General features: G+C 39.8%; 1 protein-coding gene across 1 annotated transcript; it reads right to left on the reverse strand.

Annotated features, from left to right (window-relative positions):
* Nucleotides 1-5,213: 5,213 nt before the first annotated feature.
* On the reverse strand, nucleotides 5,214-17,819 carry NMU (neuromedin U; the record flags this gene model as incomplete). Its single annotated transcript, XM_083368066.1, has 7 exons — nucleotides 17,484-17,819; nucleotides 11,010-11,059; nucleotides 10,711-10,758; nucleotides 10,550-10,609; nucleotides 8,240-8,314; nucleotides 6,338-6,391; nucleotides 5,214-5,249 (listed from the first exon to the last, which is right to left on the reverse strand). Exons 1-7 carry the CDS (start codon nucleotides 17,746-17,748, stop codon nucleotides 5,214-5,216), a joined length of 588 nt encoding a protein of 195 aa, XP_083224192.1. The 5' UTR covers nucleotides 17,749-17,819.
* Nucleotides 17,820-18,113: the final 294 nt, after the last annotated feature.

The following is an 18,113-nucleotide window of genomic DNA, read 5'->3' on the forward strand; positions in this document are numbered from 1 at the left end:
TTTACCATAGATATAAAAATAATGGACAGGCATGGGCAAACGCAACAAAAGAAATGGATAATAATGGATAGCTTCTGAACTCAACGCACTGATATTCCAGTCTCTGTCCTATCATTTTCTTCTCTGCGAGTGGCAGATGTAATCCGAGGGGAAAGTCAGTACTAAGAGAGGCACAAAAACACATGAACAAAGGCACTTTATTGTAGTAGCATGGATTCCACATGTATGTCCTCCCATTGACATCAACCTCCCAGGCTAATCAGGTGGAGATTACAAGCACCAACTGACTGGCACGTGAGGATAAATGTTATGCTTAGGATATAAAAGGCTTCGGGATTTCCTCAAAGAATAAAACGAATACAACTACTGACTACTGTTTGTTGAATTTCCCAAAGGTAATTTTTACTCAGGGATCACATTTCCAATTTTTGTAAAGTTTTACAATGCTATACAGCCTCAGTAGGTGCCACTACACTGCACATGACTCCTAGCTGACAATATGATGTGGGCAACAATATGTTGTCTTGAAAGGAAGCCATAAATTAGCGGTCACATCTTGCACAGAATATTTATTTTATTTATTTATTTATTCGGTTTATATACCGCCCTATTCCCAAAGGACTCAGGGCGGTTTACAAGGCAAAATTTAAAAACAATCCAATATAAAATTAAAATAAATTAAGTCTAGCCACAAAAATTAAATCACAATTTAAAAACATTAAAACCCCTCAGTCTAGACCAGATAGCTCAAAGAGCCAGGTTTTTAGGTCCCGGCGAAATGAACGAAGGTCGGGGGCAGTCCGGAGTTCCGTTGGCAGTTGATTCCATAGGGCAGGCGCGCCCATAGAGAACGCCCTCCCCCTGTGGATCGCCCGTCGGCAATCCTTGACTGGTGGTACCCTGAGGAGGCCCTCCCTGTGGGAGCGCACAGGACGATGGGAAATTGACGCTGGCAGCAGGTGCTCCCTTAGATAATCCGGGCCCATGCCATTTAGGGCTTTATAGGTCATCACCAGCACCTTGAATCTCACCCGGAGGGCAACTGGAAGCCAATGCAGCTCGCGGAGAAGAGGTGTTACATGGGAGTATCGGGAGACTCCATCACTCCATCACAACTCGCGCAGCTGCAGCTGCAGCTGTGGTCCTCAGGGGCAGCCCCATGTAGAGAGCATTGCAGTAGTCTAGCCGGGAGGTCACGAGCGCATGGGTGACTGTGCGTAGGGCATGCAGGCATGCTTTGGGCAAAACTCGATTTTAATTGTGCTTTGACTAAAACATGCCAGAACTTTTCTTAACCGTTGGAAAGGAATGCTAAACGTGGCATGAGTATGATTAATGCTAGTAACGTTGTGTACATCTTTTCTGTATTGCAACAAAGCATTAGGTGGAAGTTCACCAAAGCCGTGACAGGCAAAGGAGAGCCCTATCTATAAGCCCATCAGATGTTCACCACACCAGATGGAAGAATGAGAATGTGAGATGAGGTCATGGCCAACAGCGGTGTTTCTCAACCTTTGCAAGCCGAAGATGTGTAGACTTCAACTTCCAGAAATCAACTACACGGAATAACATGCTGGCTGGAGGAAATCTGGGAGCTGAAGTCTTCAACTTTACATCCTTCAAGCTGCCAAGGTTGAGAAACACTGGCCAAGAGCATGAATTAACAGATGAAATGAAAGAAAAACAGATTACATTCTGCAACTACAAAAACCAAGAGAAAGTAGAACGATGTAATAGACGTGAGTTTTGGTAGCGTAATCACTCTTGTGGAGGTGAGGAACACAGACAGGAAAGCGAAGGTATAGGTGCGATTACAAATGAAAGGATTTAAAGATATTCAGAAGGTATGGCGTATCTAGGCTGTTGTGGAAGTAGTGTATATTTTTTTTATTATTATTTTAATTCCATTTATATCCCGCCCTTCTCCGAAGACTCAGGGCGGCTTACAAGCTTAGCAGTAGCCTTCATTCTATGTATATGCCTGCTTATTAGGGCTTTCACACACACACACACCCCAAGTGGCATTATTACAAAGTCAGCTTAATTGCCCCCAACAATCTGGGTCCTCATTTTACCTACCTCGGAAGGATGGAAGGCTGAGTCAACCTTGAGCCTGGTGGGATGCGAACCTGCACTAATTGCAGGCAGCTGGTGCTACTTAAGGAGGCATTAGCCCACCGCTCCACCAAGGACTCCATAAATTAGTGATAATGGCACGCCATGCTCCAGTAAATGGTGGTAGTGGGAAAACCCAAAACGAATTCTAAAAAAGAAAGTCCGTGGGTTTCTGAATAAATGTTATCTTGCAGACTTAAAATCTAAATGTAATACAGGAAATGTTATTCTGTTTAGCTGATATACACAAATAGTTAGGAATAAGGCAGCGCAGAACTTGTGATTGGGTCATTTGGAGACCCAATAGTAAAGGAAAATAGAAAAAAAAGGTCTGATTTGAATATATGATTTAAGCGTGCTGTAACCATTCACATATATACAAAACCAACCCCAAAATTAATAGCATGATTGTTTATAATGAAAGACAGAATATTGGCAATAGATTTGAGAGTGTTGTATCTGGAGAAGACTATTATATATACCTTGGCCAACAGATCTCAATGAAAGGTGATGCAATAAAGGAAATTGAATGGCATGTTAAAAGTGGTTGGTAGACATTTGGCAAGCTAAGCATAATTTCCAAGAACCACCTCCCCCTATGTCTGAAGAGAAAGGGTTTCAGTCAGTGTGCGCTATCTGTTCTAACATGCACACTAACCTCACAATCGATACAAAAGCTATGAGCGGTGCAAACAGCCACAAAAAGACACACGTTTGGCATCACAAGACAAGACAGAAAGACCCGCACATGGATTAGAGAACAAACGAAAGCATACGATGCCATGAACAGAGTAAAAGAATGGGAATGGAAATGGAAAGGTCACATAACAAGAAGAACGGATGGCAGGTGGACCAAGGCAGTCATAGAATGGATCCCGCTTGAGAAAGAGCGTCCACGAAAGAGACCTAGAACAAGATGGATCAACGACATCGCAGGCTCTATTGGCAAAATATTGGCTCTATTTGCAAAAGAAAGCTCGGGACCATATTGGTTGGAAACATGCGGAAAAGGCCTTCATCCTGCAGTGGATAGACAATGGCTAAAATGATGATGATGATGATGGTGGTGGTGATGATACAAGAGTTCTGAATGTGGGACATTTTTTAGTAGTATCAGTAGCGGATCTTGGGAAAAATGGATATGGAATAAGAAAAATATGATACAAATGGGAGTGACAACAGGATAACTTCAGAAAAAGATGTCATATAAAGTATTAGAACTCCTTCCAACAGAACGAATGGAGGGTGAATATAAGAGGTTTCTGAATCTGCCTGTTTAGTTGTCTTTGGACAGGGAAAATGCAGTGAAGCTCTGCAAGTTTTATATAAATGCCAAAAAATTACAGCAAGTAGATGGATTTGTTCTTTAGTCAAATGTTTACTAAAGAATTGAATCTATCTATCTGTCTATCTATTTATCTATCTATTTAATCTTTGGGGAAAATAATTGAAAAATGTTAAGAACTGCAAAGATTAGATAGATAGATAGATAGATAGATAGATAGATAGATAGATAGATAGATAGATAGATAGATGATTGATAGATGATAGATAGATGATAGATAGATAGATAGATAGATAGATAGATAGATAGATAGATAGATAGATAGATAGATAGATGATAGATAGATAGATAGATAGATAGATAGATAGATAGATGGATAGATGGATAGATGGATAGATGGATATAGATGGATGGACACAGGCAGGCAAGCAAATTTTCATATTTCTAGACTGCCCATCTCTCTTGAGATATATAATGATCGGCTAGGAAGCAGACTTGCAGCAATGTTTTTCAAAAAAGTTTAAAAGGCTGAGTACATGTGTCATTAAAGTTGAATGCCACGGGAATGGAACGTTTAAGTATAGATGGTAACAAAAGAGATGAAGTCAAGATTTTGAACATTCCTCATTTTTGTTAACTTCACTTTCAACGCTCTCCTGCTTCAACAGCAGAAACATCGTAATATCATAATATGCAAGAAGGGCCCATTTAAAAATATTTTGGATATTACTGCATTAGTTGTATTACCAGAACACGTAAGCCTAATTGGAAATCGTAAGAGCACAGAAATATGGCACTAACAATCGGTAACATTCTCATTTAAAATACTCTCATTAAAAACAACTCTCTACTGAATGTTTTTATTTACAATAAAGGAGGAAAAAAATCTATATATCTGTAGCATTCACTCAACTGACAAGGTCCACTACAACACTTTTGTTTATAATTTAATTTCACACCATTTCAAAAACTGTAACACAAGGAAATAGAATAATTTTAAGATGCTTTAAAAATTGTACTCCAGGTTGCAAACCTGTACACGCTAATGTGAGCGTAAGCCCCATTAAACAATAACTCTTTTGTGAGTAAACATGCAGAAGTTTGCATTTTTAATTGTAAGAATTTTGTATTGTGGATAGGGTATCTTTAAAAAAGGCTTTGACATTTAACAGCGCATAAGATCTCCATTTTTTCTGTAGCTGCGAAAGTGATCCAAGAACAAGCCTAAAGAAAGAAAAAAAATTAATTATAACAATATATAAAACAATTACACGATACTTTTATGATAGACACTTTTTAAAAATAGATCGTTATACATCTGGGAGAATATTAATATATTTCTGATACCGATTGGTAAAATCCATTTTTGCTCTAATCCAGAATTTTAAGTCTGCAACCTGTAGAGAAGCAGTATTTTTTCCCATTATTCATTGGGAAGGATATGGTAGAAAAGGTGAGATTTTGTTCTCAGAACAAAAAATCTGGGCATTAGAGTTATTTCGGATTTTTTAAAAAATTGTTGGCTTCTTGCTGGGGAGATGAAAGGATGCCTCAAGGCTAAAAATGCTGAAAATTAATCTTTATCCACTTATTCTTTAAGTTCTTCAATAGAATGGTTAGGAAAGTGTGCGTGTGTGTGTGTATACACAAACATGCACACATATCTATAATACATGCATCCACACGATAGTGCCTGGAAAATTTATAAACAAATATAAAAATTGTAAGATTTGGTGAACTATAATTTTTATACTCTATCCCATGCATTCCAACTGTACAAAGCATTCTTTGAAATAAAAAGATAAAAACCTTTTTAATAGAAAGTAGCCGATCTTCTTCCATTACGTGGCTACAAAAGAAAAAGAAAGGATGGATCAATATCATCTTTTGGAATGCCTCTGTAAGAATTATGAACTTGATATTTGTGATCTGAAACAAATTTCTGACATGTTAATGATTTTTTTCCAGATCGCTCTTACGTTTTAATTACAGCTAAATGTTAAGAGAGGAGATTTGAGATTTTCATTAATAAAGAGAAAAGAAGGAAAAATGAGCAAAAAATGCCAGCTTGGCCTCTATTTACCTTAAACTAAGCCTTCCAACTGCAAGTTGCCCTAGAGAGGTATATAAAATAGGAACTCTGCCTGGCTCATTGATTTAACTCGCGAGCATTTATATTGATATATTCAGCAGAATATATATTGCTAGAGGTAGCACTGATAATCTCTAGCTGAGGACTGCAGCATTACTCTCTGGTGGATAATCTGAACAATTGGCATGTATCAGGTATATCTGTACCTCTTTATTCCTCAAGGCTTTTTGTTGATCTCTTCAGAGTGCTGGAAGTAGAATATTTCAGTGGCCTACTACAATAACACTGGAAGTTTTTAAGAAGAGACTGGACAGCCATTTGTCTGAAATGGTATAGGGTTTCCTGACTTAGCAGGAGGTTGGACTAGATGACCTCCAAGGTCCCTTCCAACGTATTATTATTATTAATTGAAATTGATCCTACTCTTCCCCCTTGAGATTTCTTTATTTAAATCATCCTGTCCTATCTTGCTGCGTGCACTTTTTGTGCAGATGCACATATACAGAATTGGAGTGTTCAACGAAGGCAAAAGGAAGAACACCGTTGAAGGAGAACATCTGTTTTCAAGCTTTGTTGTCTACTTGGTTGCTGTTGCATGTCAAAAAATGGAAGCATCCTATCTACTGGATGCCTCTTAAATTGGCTGTATTAAAGCAGAGTCGTGAAGATAATAAAATCGGCTGCATCGTTCTATCATTCCACTATTGGTAGTTCTTATTTATTGGCTCTAGCAAAAAAAAAACCCCAAAACCTATTCCCAAAGGATAATCTAGTTCTCAAGCATAGGTTGTGTTGATTGACTTGTAATATAGCCTTGAGCCAGTAACAAACAGAAATGGACGTACTCGGAACATAAAGTATCCTCTACTTTGAACTTTTCCGGGTATTCGAAGTTCTTCCTAAAAAAGAGAACAGATTTCAGAACCCCAAACCCTTGTGGCAAAGTAACAAAGATATATTTTCATCCTTTTGCACATTACCAGGTCTTTTGCTCCTACAAACCGGGGTAGGCAACCTTGGCTCTTTTATGACTCGTGGACTTCAACTCCCAGAATTCCTGAGCCAGCCATGCTGAGGGGAAAGGGAGAGGTTTCCAAGCTGAGCCATGCTGGCTCAGGAATTCTGGGAGTTGAAGTCCACGAGTCATAAAAGAGCCAAGGTTGCCTACCGCTGAATTCTAGCCTAATGAGTGAATATTCCTGCCGGCCATAAATGGGAAACATTTACACCAACATTCTGTGAACATTTTGTGAGGTGGATTATAAAACCTCATCCAGAATGTTTTGCTTAAAAAGTCCTTAATTATTAAGAGCAGTGTAAGTGTGGTTTCACTGGCTTTTCTTTCATTTTCTTTATGGTACGTATGTTTTGCATGAGGACTTTCAGGTAGAGTTCACAAGGCGCCACACAAAGAAATGCAAAGTAGTGTGTTCCTTTCAGCCTTGGTGTGATGTAAACTCATTCACTGTGTCTTACTGCTTTGTGTGAATCAATTCCATCATGGCAAAAAAAATGGATAAAGAGTTCCAACTTAGTGTTATATGCAAACTCAGTTTTAGGATTACAAGTAGTCCTCGAATTACGAGTAGACTTTTGCATTGAAAAGCTAGGCTGCCCTTATTAATAAAAAGTCATACCTGCCAGCTTTATTTCTTGCATATTTTGAAGTGTCACATAAACAGATTTAAACAACATAAATGCTTGAGATATATCCTAATAGATTCTGTGGCTTGCTCTCCTGTTATTGTCCTACTGAAACTAATAGTACAAGACTGTCATGAGTAATTTAGGCTATAGTGTTAAATGAATGTAGGATTTAGTTCCGAATCAAAAAGCATAAGCATGCACTTAGAAACACAGGGAGTCCTCGACTTATGACCACAATTGAGCCCAAAATTTATGTTGCTAAGTTGAGAAATTTGTTAAGTGACTTTTGCCCCATTTTACAACTTTCTTTGTTAAGTGAATCACTGCAGTTGTTAAGCCAGTAACCCGGTTGTTAAGTGAATCTGGCTTCCCCATTGACTTTGCTTGTCAGAAGGTCACAAAAGGGGATCACACGATCCCCCGGGGACACTGCAGCCATCATAAATATGAGTCAGTTGCCACGCATCTGAATTTTGATCATGTGAGCAAGGGGACGCTGCAAAGGTCGTTAACTGTGAAAGACGGCTGCAACCCATGTTTTTCAGTGCCATTGTAACTGCGAACGGTCGCCAAATGAACAGTTGTAAGTCAAGGACTATTGGCAGATACAGCCCAATAAAGTAAGGTAAAGGTAAAGGTTCCCCCGCACATGCGTGCTAGTCGTTTCCGACTCTAGGGGCCGGTGCTCATCTCTGTTTCAAAGCCGAAGAGCCAGCGCTTGTCCGAGGATGACTCCGTGGTCATGTGGCCGGCATGACTAGACGCCAAAGGCGCACGGAACGCTGTTACCTTCCCACCGTGGTGGTCCCTATTTTTCTACTTGCATTTTTACGTGCTTTCGAACTGCTAGGTTGGCAGAAGCTGGGACGAGTAACAGGCGCTCACTCTGTTACGCGGCACTGGGGATTCGACCCGCCAAACTGCCGACCTTCTGATCGACAAGCTCAGCGTCCTAACCCCCAGAGCCACCGCGTCCCTTATGCACAGCCGAATAGAAATAATTTAAACTAAGAAAAAGAAGCTTTTTTTTTTTAAAAAAAGAAAAAGATGAGTAAGACGCATGAAGTTATGCTACGGTGCACAATTCAGAAGTTACATACGTCCGCTTTGTATCTCTTCTGTCTCCGGTCATGAAGCTGGGGAATAAGTGGCAGCACGGGGTGTGTGACCGATGTCTAAGACAACAGGAAGAGAAACACGTGAACCACAATGAGATTCTAGCTTGAGTCTGGGAGAAAATCCCTCTCCTGCAACACACACTCATAAGCATAGCATAGAACTACACAATAAATATCTTCCAGGCTTGAAAATATGGTATTTTGGGAGTCAGGCCTGAGGGACCACTGTTACACCAAAATTGGCTAAAGGTAAAGGTTCCCCCGCACATGCGTGCTAGTCGTTTCCGACTCTAGGGGCCGGTGCTCATCTCCGTTTCAAAGCCGAAGAGCCAGCGTTTGTCCGAGGATGTCTCCGTGGTCATGTGGCCGGCATGACTAGACGCCAAAGGCGCACGGAACGCTGTCACCTTCCCACCGTAGTGGTCCCTATTTTTCTACTTGCATTTTTACGTGCTTTCAAACTGCTGGATTGGCAGAAGCTGGGACGAGTAACAGGCGCTCACTCTGCTACGCGGCACTCGGGATTCGACCCGCCAAACTGCCGACCTTCTGATCGACAAGCTCAGCGTCCTAACCCACTGAGCCACCGCGGCCCTACCTAATTGGCTAGAGAGTGCTAAATGCAGGTAGTCCTGGACTTACAACAGTTCGTTTAGTGACCGCTCAAAGTTACAACAGCCCTGAAAAAAGTGACTGATGATCATTGTTCACACTTACGACCAATGCAGCATCCCCATGGTCATGTGATCAAAAGTCAGATACTTGGCAACTGACTTAATATTTATGACCGTCCCGGGGTCATGTGATCCCCTTTTGCGACCGTCTGACAAGCAAAGTCAACGGGGAAGGCAGATTCATTTAACAGCCATGTTACCAATTTAATAACTGCAGTGATTCACTGAACAACTGCGGCAAGGGAGGTCGTAAAATGGGACATTTAACAAATGTCTCACTTGGCAACAGAAATGTCAGTCTCAACTGTTGTAAGTCAAGGACGGCCTGTAGGTTAAGGAGGCCTCTTTTAACCACAAATATTAAGTGTTATCAATGAGGCTAAATTGTATTTACACCGTTATTATTCTATTTTTTTCTTCTTCCAAGCGTAAGATGAAATGCTTGTGGGATTTTTCAGCTTACATGTTAAATCTTCAGTCCTGTGCATCATTGTAGATGGATGAGAAGGGAGGAACATTGGACTGTAGTCTAGCATGGCATGTTAGGAGGGCATGCTGGGGGGGGGGGAGGGAAATCAGGATGACAGCAAATCCCAGTTTCCAAAAAAAGCTTGTTTTGCTATGTAATACAGAAAATTTTGAATATAAATTCATTTCAAGGCATATGTAAATTAGAAATGGCTTATTCATATCTGCTATTTTGCAAAACTTTCAGAATAAGATTTTTAAATTACCTACCTAATTTACCTAACTTACAATTTGAGCAATGATTTTGCTAACCAGCCGCCTAGAGAAGCCCCATCGGCGAGATAGCTGGCAAATAAATTCAACAATAAGTAAATAAACAATTTGAACTAAAGACATACAGAACTGAATATTCTGCCAGCCACTTCCAATCTGGAAGATTGCATTTTAAAAAAAAATTTTTTTTGTCATTCTTCATATAGTCATGTCAATGTAATGTTTCAGAGGAAAAACAGACCATCCGTTTTTGCATATTCCTGATTTAAATTTATCAGTCTGTGCAACAAAGCCACAAAGCTGAGAATCCATCAGCATCCATCATTTGCTTGGAAACTAATTATAAAACATTAGAAGTAGCCCGGAATGCAGCTTGCCCCTTATTGTCATGACAGTTGTAAAATGGACCATCATGTGACCAATTTTATGACATTTGTGGCAGTCATTAAAAGGAACCCATTGTTCACTATGGGTGTGCTTTTTCTGAAAATTGGAAGTAAGTGTCATGATTTGGCCAAAATGTCATACATTGTGTTTGTGTGACCACTAGAGACTGCAAATGGACATAAATGTGGACTGGTTACTAAGCACTCAAAAATGAGCCCATGTGACTGAGAGATAGCAATTGGAACTGGGTCTTGAGTAATGTATTGGGAAGGCCGTCAGAACTTTGAAGAGTTGCTAAGGCAACCTCGGCTCTTTTATGACTCATGGACTTCAACTCCCAGAATTCCTCAGTCAGCATAGCTGACTCCATGAGTCATAAAAGAGCCGAGGTTGCCTTACCCCTAAGCAAACGGTCATAAGTCAAAACTACCTGTACAGAAGAATCTGACTACCGTATTAAAAAAAAAAATACAGCAATAACTCAGATTACCTTATCATTCTGTATAAATTCCAGAACCATAAAGCAAAATTCTTCCAGTGCATTGGATGGCTTAAAAAAAAAAAGAGGTTAGATTAATGAATTGAAAGCATCCTCCTCTAGAAAAAAAAAGTAACATATTTGCATTATTTAAAATGTTAAATTCAACTGACCTGAGGCAGAGTATCTAGAGCTGGGATAGCAGAACACATATCCTCTATCTATCAAGATTGATAAAAAGGTAGATTCAGTAACGTTTTCAACTGAACAAAAATGAAAGCAATTTAGGGTGGGTTTTTTTGTTGAGTATTACAAATGTAGTATATATCAGTCCCCTATTAAAATTCTCAATTATTAAATCTGGTTGTTTTTTTTTTAAAAAAAAGATGCATGGAACAAATGGCATGGGTACTCCCTTGTGTTAAATAAGACAACCGTGAAAAAAACAGCACAAAGGGATATTGCTTTCTACCTCATTCCACACTTTTTCTCCTGGGAGTACATGGGACGCCAGTGGCGCACCTGGAAAATAAGAAAAATAATAATAATCTGGGTTTAAATTTTCTATTTTTGATATTACCAACTATGCAAAGATCACCAACTGTGAATGTGTCCATGAATAAACAAATATTGTTACTCAGAAAACAGGAGGACAGTGGTAGTAACAAAAAAGCAGGCTAGACGTTGAATAGACAAGAAGTTGATACTCAGCGTCTGAAAACAGTTCACTTCAGGCCTGATTTATGTCGAGACATGAAATATTATATACTTACATCGTTGCTTTTTAATGCTTCTCACTAACTTCAGAAAATTTATGAACAGAGTATTGAAATTTCAACACTTTGGAGTCTGAGCTGCAGAGTAGACACTGGATTATGTGAAACACGTGCTTTCAAACACATTTTATTTTAATCTCTATTCATAAAAATATTGAGTTTCAAATGTGATCGATCCCATATATATGTTTGAATGCAGAACTTTATTTTTATTTTAAATTGGACAGTGTTCCCACTTTACCTAGATGTGAATTCTACATACTCAGGTATTTTTTTTAAAAATGATAGTTAGAGAAAAATATACTATGTATTTCTGTCTCTTTCATTCCCTAAAAGATCTATATTCAACAACTAATCAATATTTGAACTATTTACGGGTAAGAAATTTTTATGGTTCTTTGTTTATAAGGAGTCATAAGCATATGGAAGAAACAGCCAGGAAATACACTATGGATTAACATTTGCTAGAGCATCCACGGTGGCCTTGGAAAAGATATTAAAATGCCATGATGTGTCTACACCTACAAAGATCAGAATTGTACAAGCCATGGTATTTCCTTCACATATCTATTGAAATGGAAGTTGGATTTTAAAGACCCAGGCTAGAAAAAGCATTCATGCCTTTGAATTTGAATATTCCTGAATATACGGTACCGGTATTTGAGAGATTGCCACTTATTTCCAAAGCACCAGAGGGCAGGACAAGAAACAATAAATAAAAATGAATAAATGAATAAAAACTAATCAAAGAGAGAAGCAACCTGGAATTAAGGAGAAACTTCCTGACAGTGAGGACAATTAACCAGCGGAATAGGTTGCTATAAAAAGTTGTGGGTGCTCCATCACTGGTGCTTTTTAAGAAGAGATTGGACAGTCATTTGTCCAAAATGGTATATGATCACCTGCTTTGGTAGGGGGCTGGACTAGAAGACCGCCAAGATCCCTTCCAGGTCTATTCTGATTGATTGATACTGTGTACAGCCAATCACAACACAAACCAATGGCTCATCAAATAATTTAACCCAGAGTTATCACTCAAGCTACACAGAACCAGTCTCAAATTAGCCTATTGTGGGACACCTTATGTGAAAATCTGGATTCTCAAAATGACTTTAATGCTGGGGAAAGTAGAAGGAAAGGGAAGAAGAGAATAATCAGCGGCAAGATGGATGGACCCACACTGGCGATGGCTGTTGGAAGACTTGGAAAAAAAAACAGTTTAAGGATAAGAACAGTAAAAAAGCGAAAATGGCTTGATTATATACAGATAGTCCTCGATTTACAACCTTTCATTTAGAGACTGTTTGAAGTTACAGTGGCACTGAAAAAAGTGACTTATGACCATTTCCCCCACTACTAACAGTTGTAGCACCCCCCATGGTCATGTGATCAAAATTCAGATGCTTAGTAACTGGTGCATATTTATGACGATTGCAGTGTCCCGGGGTCATGTGATCCCCTTTTGCGACCTTCTGTCTTGTAAAGGTTATTATTATTATTATTATTATTATTATTATTATTATTATTATTATTATTATTATTAATTTTATTTATATACCGCCCTTCTCCCGAAGGACTCAGGGCGGTGAACAGGGCAGATATATAAAAATACTAAAATACAAAAGTTAAAAAAGAATTAAACATGTGCCCAGCTAAAAACAATACATATAATAAAATGAGAATAAAAAAAACCCCAAACCATCCATCAGGCCAGGCTGGCTTGTTCAAATAAGAATGTCTTCAGATCGCGACGGAAGGAGCGAAGATCAGGCGCCATCCGGAGCTCAACCGGCAACCGATTCCATAGCTCCGGGGCGCCCACAGAGAAGGACCTCCCCCTGGGGGCCACCAATCTAATGTAGAAGGCAGATTCATTTAACAACCATGTTGCCAACTTCACAATTGCAATGATTCACTTAACAACTGTGACAATAAAGGGCAAAATCACTTTAACACTTGTCTTGCGGTCTTCTCTTGTGGTCATAAGTTAAGGACTATCTGTCTAATCAATCAATCAATCAATCAATGTTTATGGTGACACTGAATTATACAGTTGAAGACATACTGTATATGGATGTGTACTAAGCTATACAGACTGAGAAATAAAATTATTTGCACTGGGAACAGCAATGGCACACACACTTAGACTTAAATACCGCTTTACAGCCCTCTCTAAGTGGTTTACAGAGGCAGCCTCTTGCCCCCAACAATCTGGGTCCTTATTTTATCGACCTCGGAAAGATGGAATCAACCTTTGAGCTGGTCAGGATCGAATTGCCAGCAGGTAGTCAGCAAAAGTAGCCCGCTGCATGAGATACTTAAGAATTGTGATCCAAGAAGAAGTTATAAGGTCAAAAACGTATTGATGCTAAAGGACAATGGTTTGAATGCAAAAGGAGAGACCAATTCAAAGTAAGAACATTGATGGGATTTAGTCATATGGAGAAAATGAATTAGGATCAACTGTGTGTTTGTGTGTTCAAAAAGAAAGATGAATTGACTCCATAGAAATCTCAGAAAGAGAGTGCTGAGTTTCTGACGCACAGAAAGTGACGTACAGATATAATGGCAGCCAGGATTATTTACAAAAATACAAAGGTACGGAGAATATAGTGAATAGTGTTGGTGAAATCCAGATTTAAATCCGTTTCCTCTTCTTATCTCATGCAGTTGATTTACTTTACATTCCTTTTTTTGCACTTTGCATCACAGTGCTCACCCCAAAAGGGAATAGCATGGCATTTATGTACGTATTCAAGTTAAATTATGTTAATCGGGAGTTTTCATCATTGCTGTATAAAACAAATAAAAACATACTATGTTCAAAAAGATATAATTAAACAATTCTGATTTTTTTATAATCTTATGCATATTCTATTCTGAAGGAAATTGTAGTCATGGGGCTTTACTGCCCAAAAATTACAGTATGTATATGTATATGTATGTGTGTAAGTGTGTGTGGTGTGGATGGATAGATAGCATTCAAATTGTAAAATGAGGGCAGAAAGAATATACCCGTTTACAACTTGTTAGTAAAAAGTTTTTATTATACACATCAGCAGTGCTTGCTAGTTGGTCTCTGGATGTTTCCACATGGAAGGCTCCTAGCACTACTAATTAAAAACAAAGTATTTTGCAACTATTCAACATTTCTGTTTTTAAAGGAAGAAGAAAGTCATAGGAGAAGTGACAGAAATGAAAGGGAATTGCACAGATGGGATCTGGGCTAAGGACCACATTATAATTCTAACCAGGCAATGCATATGCTTAGTTAATACTTTGTGTAGAAGCAGAAACACTTAGAGGAGATACAAACAAGACTCTTGTCATTATTTTATGTTCTCTTCGTTATATTTTCCTTTTTAGGTTTTTCATATTTTGAAGTTGTAAATATGAATATGATTTCATTTAGGACTATGAAGCAAGTAATACAGATCAGGCTAGTTGATATTAAATATAAATGTTCCGTATAATTGTATTTCTTTGTGTGCTTTGACTAATGCTATCACTTTTGTTACTTACTAGTGAAATAAGGACTTAATGGTTTATGCATAAATAACCAGGATGTTTTAAAATATATTTATCTACTTGCCTTAAAAATGTATCTTCAGGATCTACTAGCAAGTTTAACTTTATATTTTAAATTCAAACTTCCCCTTAAATAAGCATACTATAGGTATACTTGAAAATAATTAGAAAGGGAAATATGAATTGCTTGACCTACTTGGTATCTCAAAGCTATAACATCTGCATTGTGTGAAGAAGTCCTATATGCTGTTACCATTGCAGAGATTTCTTTCTGCTATGGCTTCTATTTAAAATTAATGTATAATATTCATTGGTATATCTCATAGAACGCTCAGAACGGAGTTCCGGCACCTTTTTCTTTTACAAAAAAAGCACTTTGTATATCACATTCTTACATCAACTGTTATTTGAAAATTCAGTATTTTGTAGACTATTTATTAGTTGACCTGAAAAAAGGCACTACTACTGCTGTCTAGAGGGACTTACACTTCGATAATAAGTAATTTTGCATTGGAAATGACATTCGTTGCTAGAAGTAAACTAGAGTGAGACGGTTTTTTAAAATTGGAATTTACATTCTTACTGCTATCATTGTGACAAAGAGGAGCCCCAGATCTGACTTAAAGGTTTGTAGTTACTCTGTGTATATATTATGCAGGACCTGCATTGAGTTTTGTTTTTTGTTAAAACAAAAAAAAAAAGACCAGGACATAACTTTTTACAATTAATGATAAACTCTTAAGATATAGAACAGAGTTTGGAAACAGTTGAAATATTCCATTTCGATCAGAGGAGTCCAACATTGGCAACTTTAAAGCCTGTGGACTTCAACTCCCAGAATTCCCCAGCCAAGTTTGAATTTTGAGGTAACTTTTCATATGTTACACTGTAAGAAAAGCAGCTTACTGCGATGCGTAAACTTAATAGCAGCAATAAAGGAGAATATTTGTATCAAAGTAAAACCTCATTTATTAAACTCCTGGTGAATTCTTTTAGGGGGGGGCATGCAAACTTTTACTATTGCCTTAAAGTTTGAAGCAAGAAAAATAAACTTTGAATAAAATTGAGAGGAAGGGGTACTTCCATAGGAAACTTCCTGAACAGCTGAAAGATGGGGACACGCTTCCCCCCTTTTTATGGATGTTTTAAAGAAGGGAATCCTCGGGCAGGACCCTTGTAAGGCAGAGCCTTCCCAAAATAAGAATGAAGCTATTTGAAATGCTTGATGTTTTCCATTCAAAGCAACATTGCGCTAGAACCAGAGGCATGCCTCGACTTACAACAGCTCCTTTACTGACCGTTCAAAGTTACAACGGCCCCGGAAAAAAGCGGCTGTTTTTTCACACTTACGACCGTTGCAAGGCGCCCACGGTCACGTGATCCACATTCACGTGATCCTTGGCAACCGGCTCACATTTAGCGCAGCGTCCCGGGGTTCACGTCCACGGGGACGCCAGATTCACTTACCGGTAACTGCCGTGTTCCTAGCTTCACAACCGCAGTGGCTCACTTAACAACTGCGGCAAAAAAAGGTCGTAAAAACGGAGCAAAACTCAACGAATGTTTCCCTTGGCCACAGAAATTTATTTATTTTATTTTAATTCCATTTAGTGCAGGTTCAAGTCCCACCAGGCTCAAGGTTGACTCAGCCTTCCATCCTTCCGAGGTAGGTAAAATGAGGACCCAGATTGTTGGGGGCAATTAAGCTGACTTTGTAATAATGCCGCTTGGGCCCCCCCCCCTGAAAGCCCTAATAAGCAGGCATAGACATAGAATGAAGGCTATTGCTAAGCACATTGGTTTGTGCTTAAATTGTAAGCCGCCCTGAGTCTTCGGAGAAGGGCGGGATATAAATGGGATTTTTTTTAAAAAAAACCTGCTATTATAATAGCAAATCCTTCATAAAAGGTATTGCATTACATTCTTGATTGAATTGTCTTTCCATTGATATGTAATTTTGTGTTACTACTCCAGACAAATGGTGTTATTAACCATCAAACCTCAAAGCCTTGGTGGAGCAGTGGGCTAATGCCTCCTTAAGTAACACCAGCTGCCTGCAATTAGTGCAGGTTCGAGTCCCACCAGGCTCAAGGTTGACTCAGCCTTCCATCCTTCCGAGGTAGGTAAAATGAGGACCCAGATTGTTGGGGGCAATTAAGCTGACTTTGTAATAATGCCGCTTGGGGTGTGTGTGAAAGCCCCAATAAGCAGGCATATACATAGAATGAAGGCTACTGCTAAGCTTGTAAGCCGCCCTGAGTCTTCGGAGAAGGGCGGGATATAAATGGAATTAAAATAAATAAATAAATAAATAAATAAAATCCCGCCCTTCTCCGAAGACTCAGGGCAGCTTACAAGCTTAGCAGTAGCCTTCATTCGATGTTATATGCCTGCTTATTAGGGCTTTCACACACACACACACACACACACACACAAACACACACACAAACACACACACACCCCCCAAGCGGCATTATTACAAAATCAGCTTAATTGCCCCCCAACAATCTGGGTCGTGGTCGTAAGTCGAGGGCGCCCCGTGTGATGGAAAAAAAGCGCATTTCTGCCCTCCCTGAACACACTCGATTACTGGGGCTTTTTGATTCCACTGGATTTTCCCCCCCAAAAAATAAATAAATAAAATAAATAAATAAAATAAAAGTGCTTTGGAGGAGGGGGGATCCCAGTGAGGTCGGTCGTTAAGAGAAACGGAGAAGGTTGCCCCTTACCTTTGCAAGAGCTAACCCCAAAGGCTAGCAGGGCGAGCAGCAACTTCCAGGATACTCCGGCACCGGGCTTCCCTCGGCTGGGGCGACCGGCTTTGCCGGGGCTGCCGTCCGGAGCAAAGGCTGTAGCCGGCCACGGCGGCACCTCCGGCCGGGTCCTGCAAGCGCTCTCTCTTGGCATGGTGCCTCTTTCCGCCGGCGCTCCCGCTCGTTTCCTTGGCTTTTTCCCGGCTGCTCTGCCGGTGCTTTGGAAGCGGCGGGCTGGAGCGCTGCCGCTTTTAAATCTCCCGGATCTGGGGAAGGCGGAGACTGGACGGCTCCGGTCAGCCAAACCCGCCTCGCCTCGCCCGCCCACGCCCACCCTTGAGGGGGTGACTCGGAGAGCGTCCGAAGGCGGGAAGATGGCGGTCGCTGCTCCTCAGGCTGCCTTGAGCGAGGGGCGTCGAGTCCCTTAGAACAGGGGTCTTCAAACCTGGCCCTTTTATGACTCATGGACTTCAACTCCCAGAATTCCTCAGCCAGGCACGCTGGCTGAGGAATTCTGGG

The sequence above is a fragment of the Vipera ursinii genome, assembly GCF_947247035.1.
Source record: "Vipera ursinii genome assembly, chromosome: 7".
Classification (NCBI taxonomy): Eukaryota; Metazoa; Chordata; class Lepidosauria; order Squamata; family Viperidae; genus Vipera; species Vipera ursinii.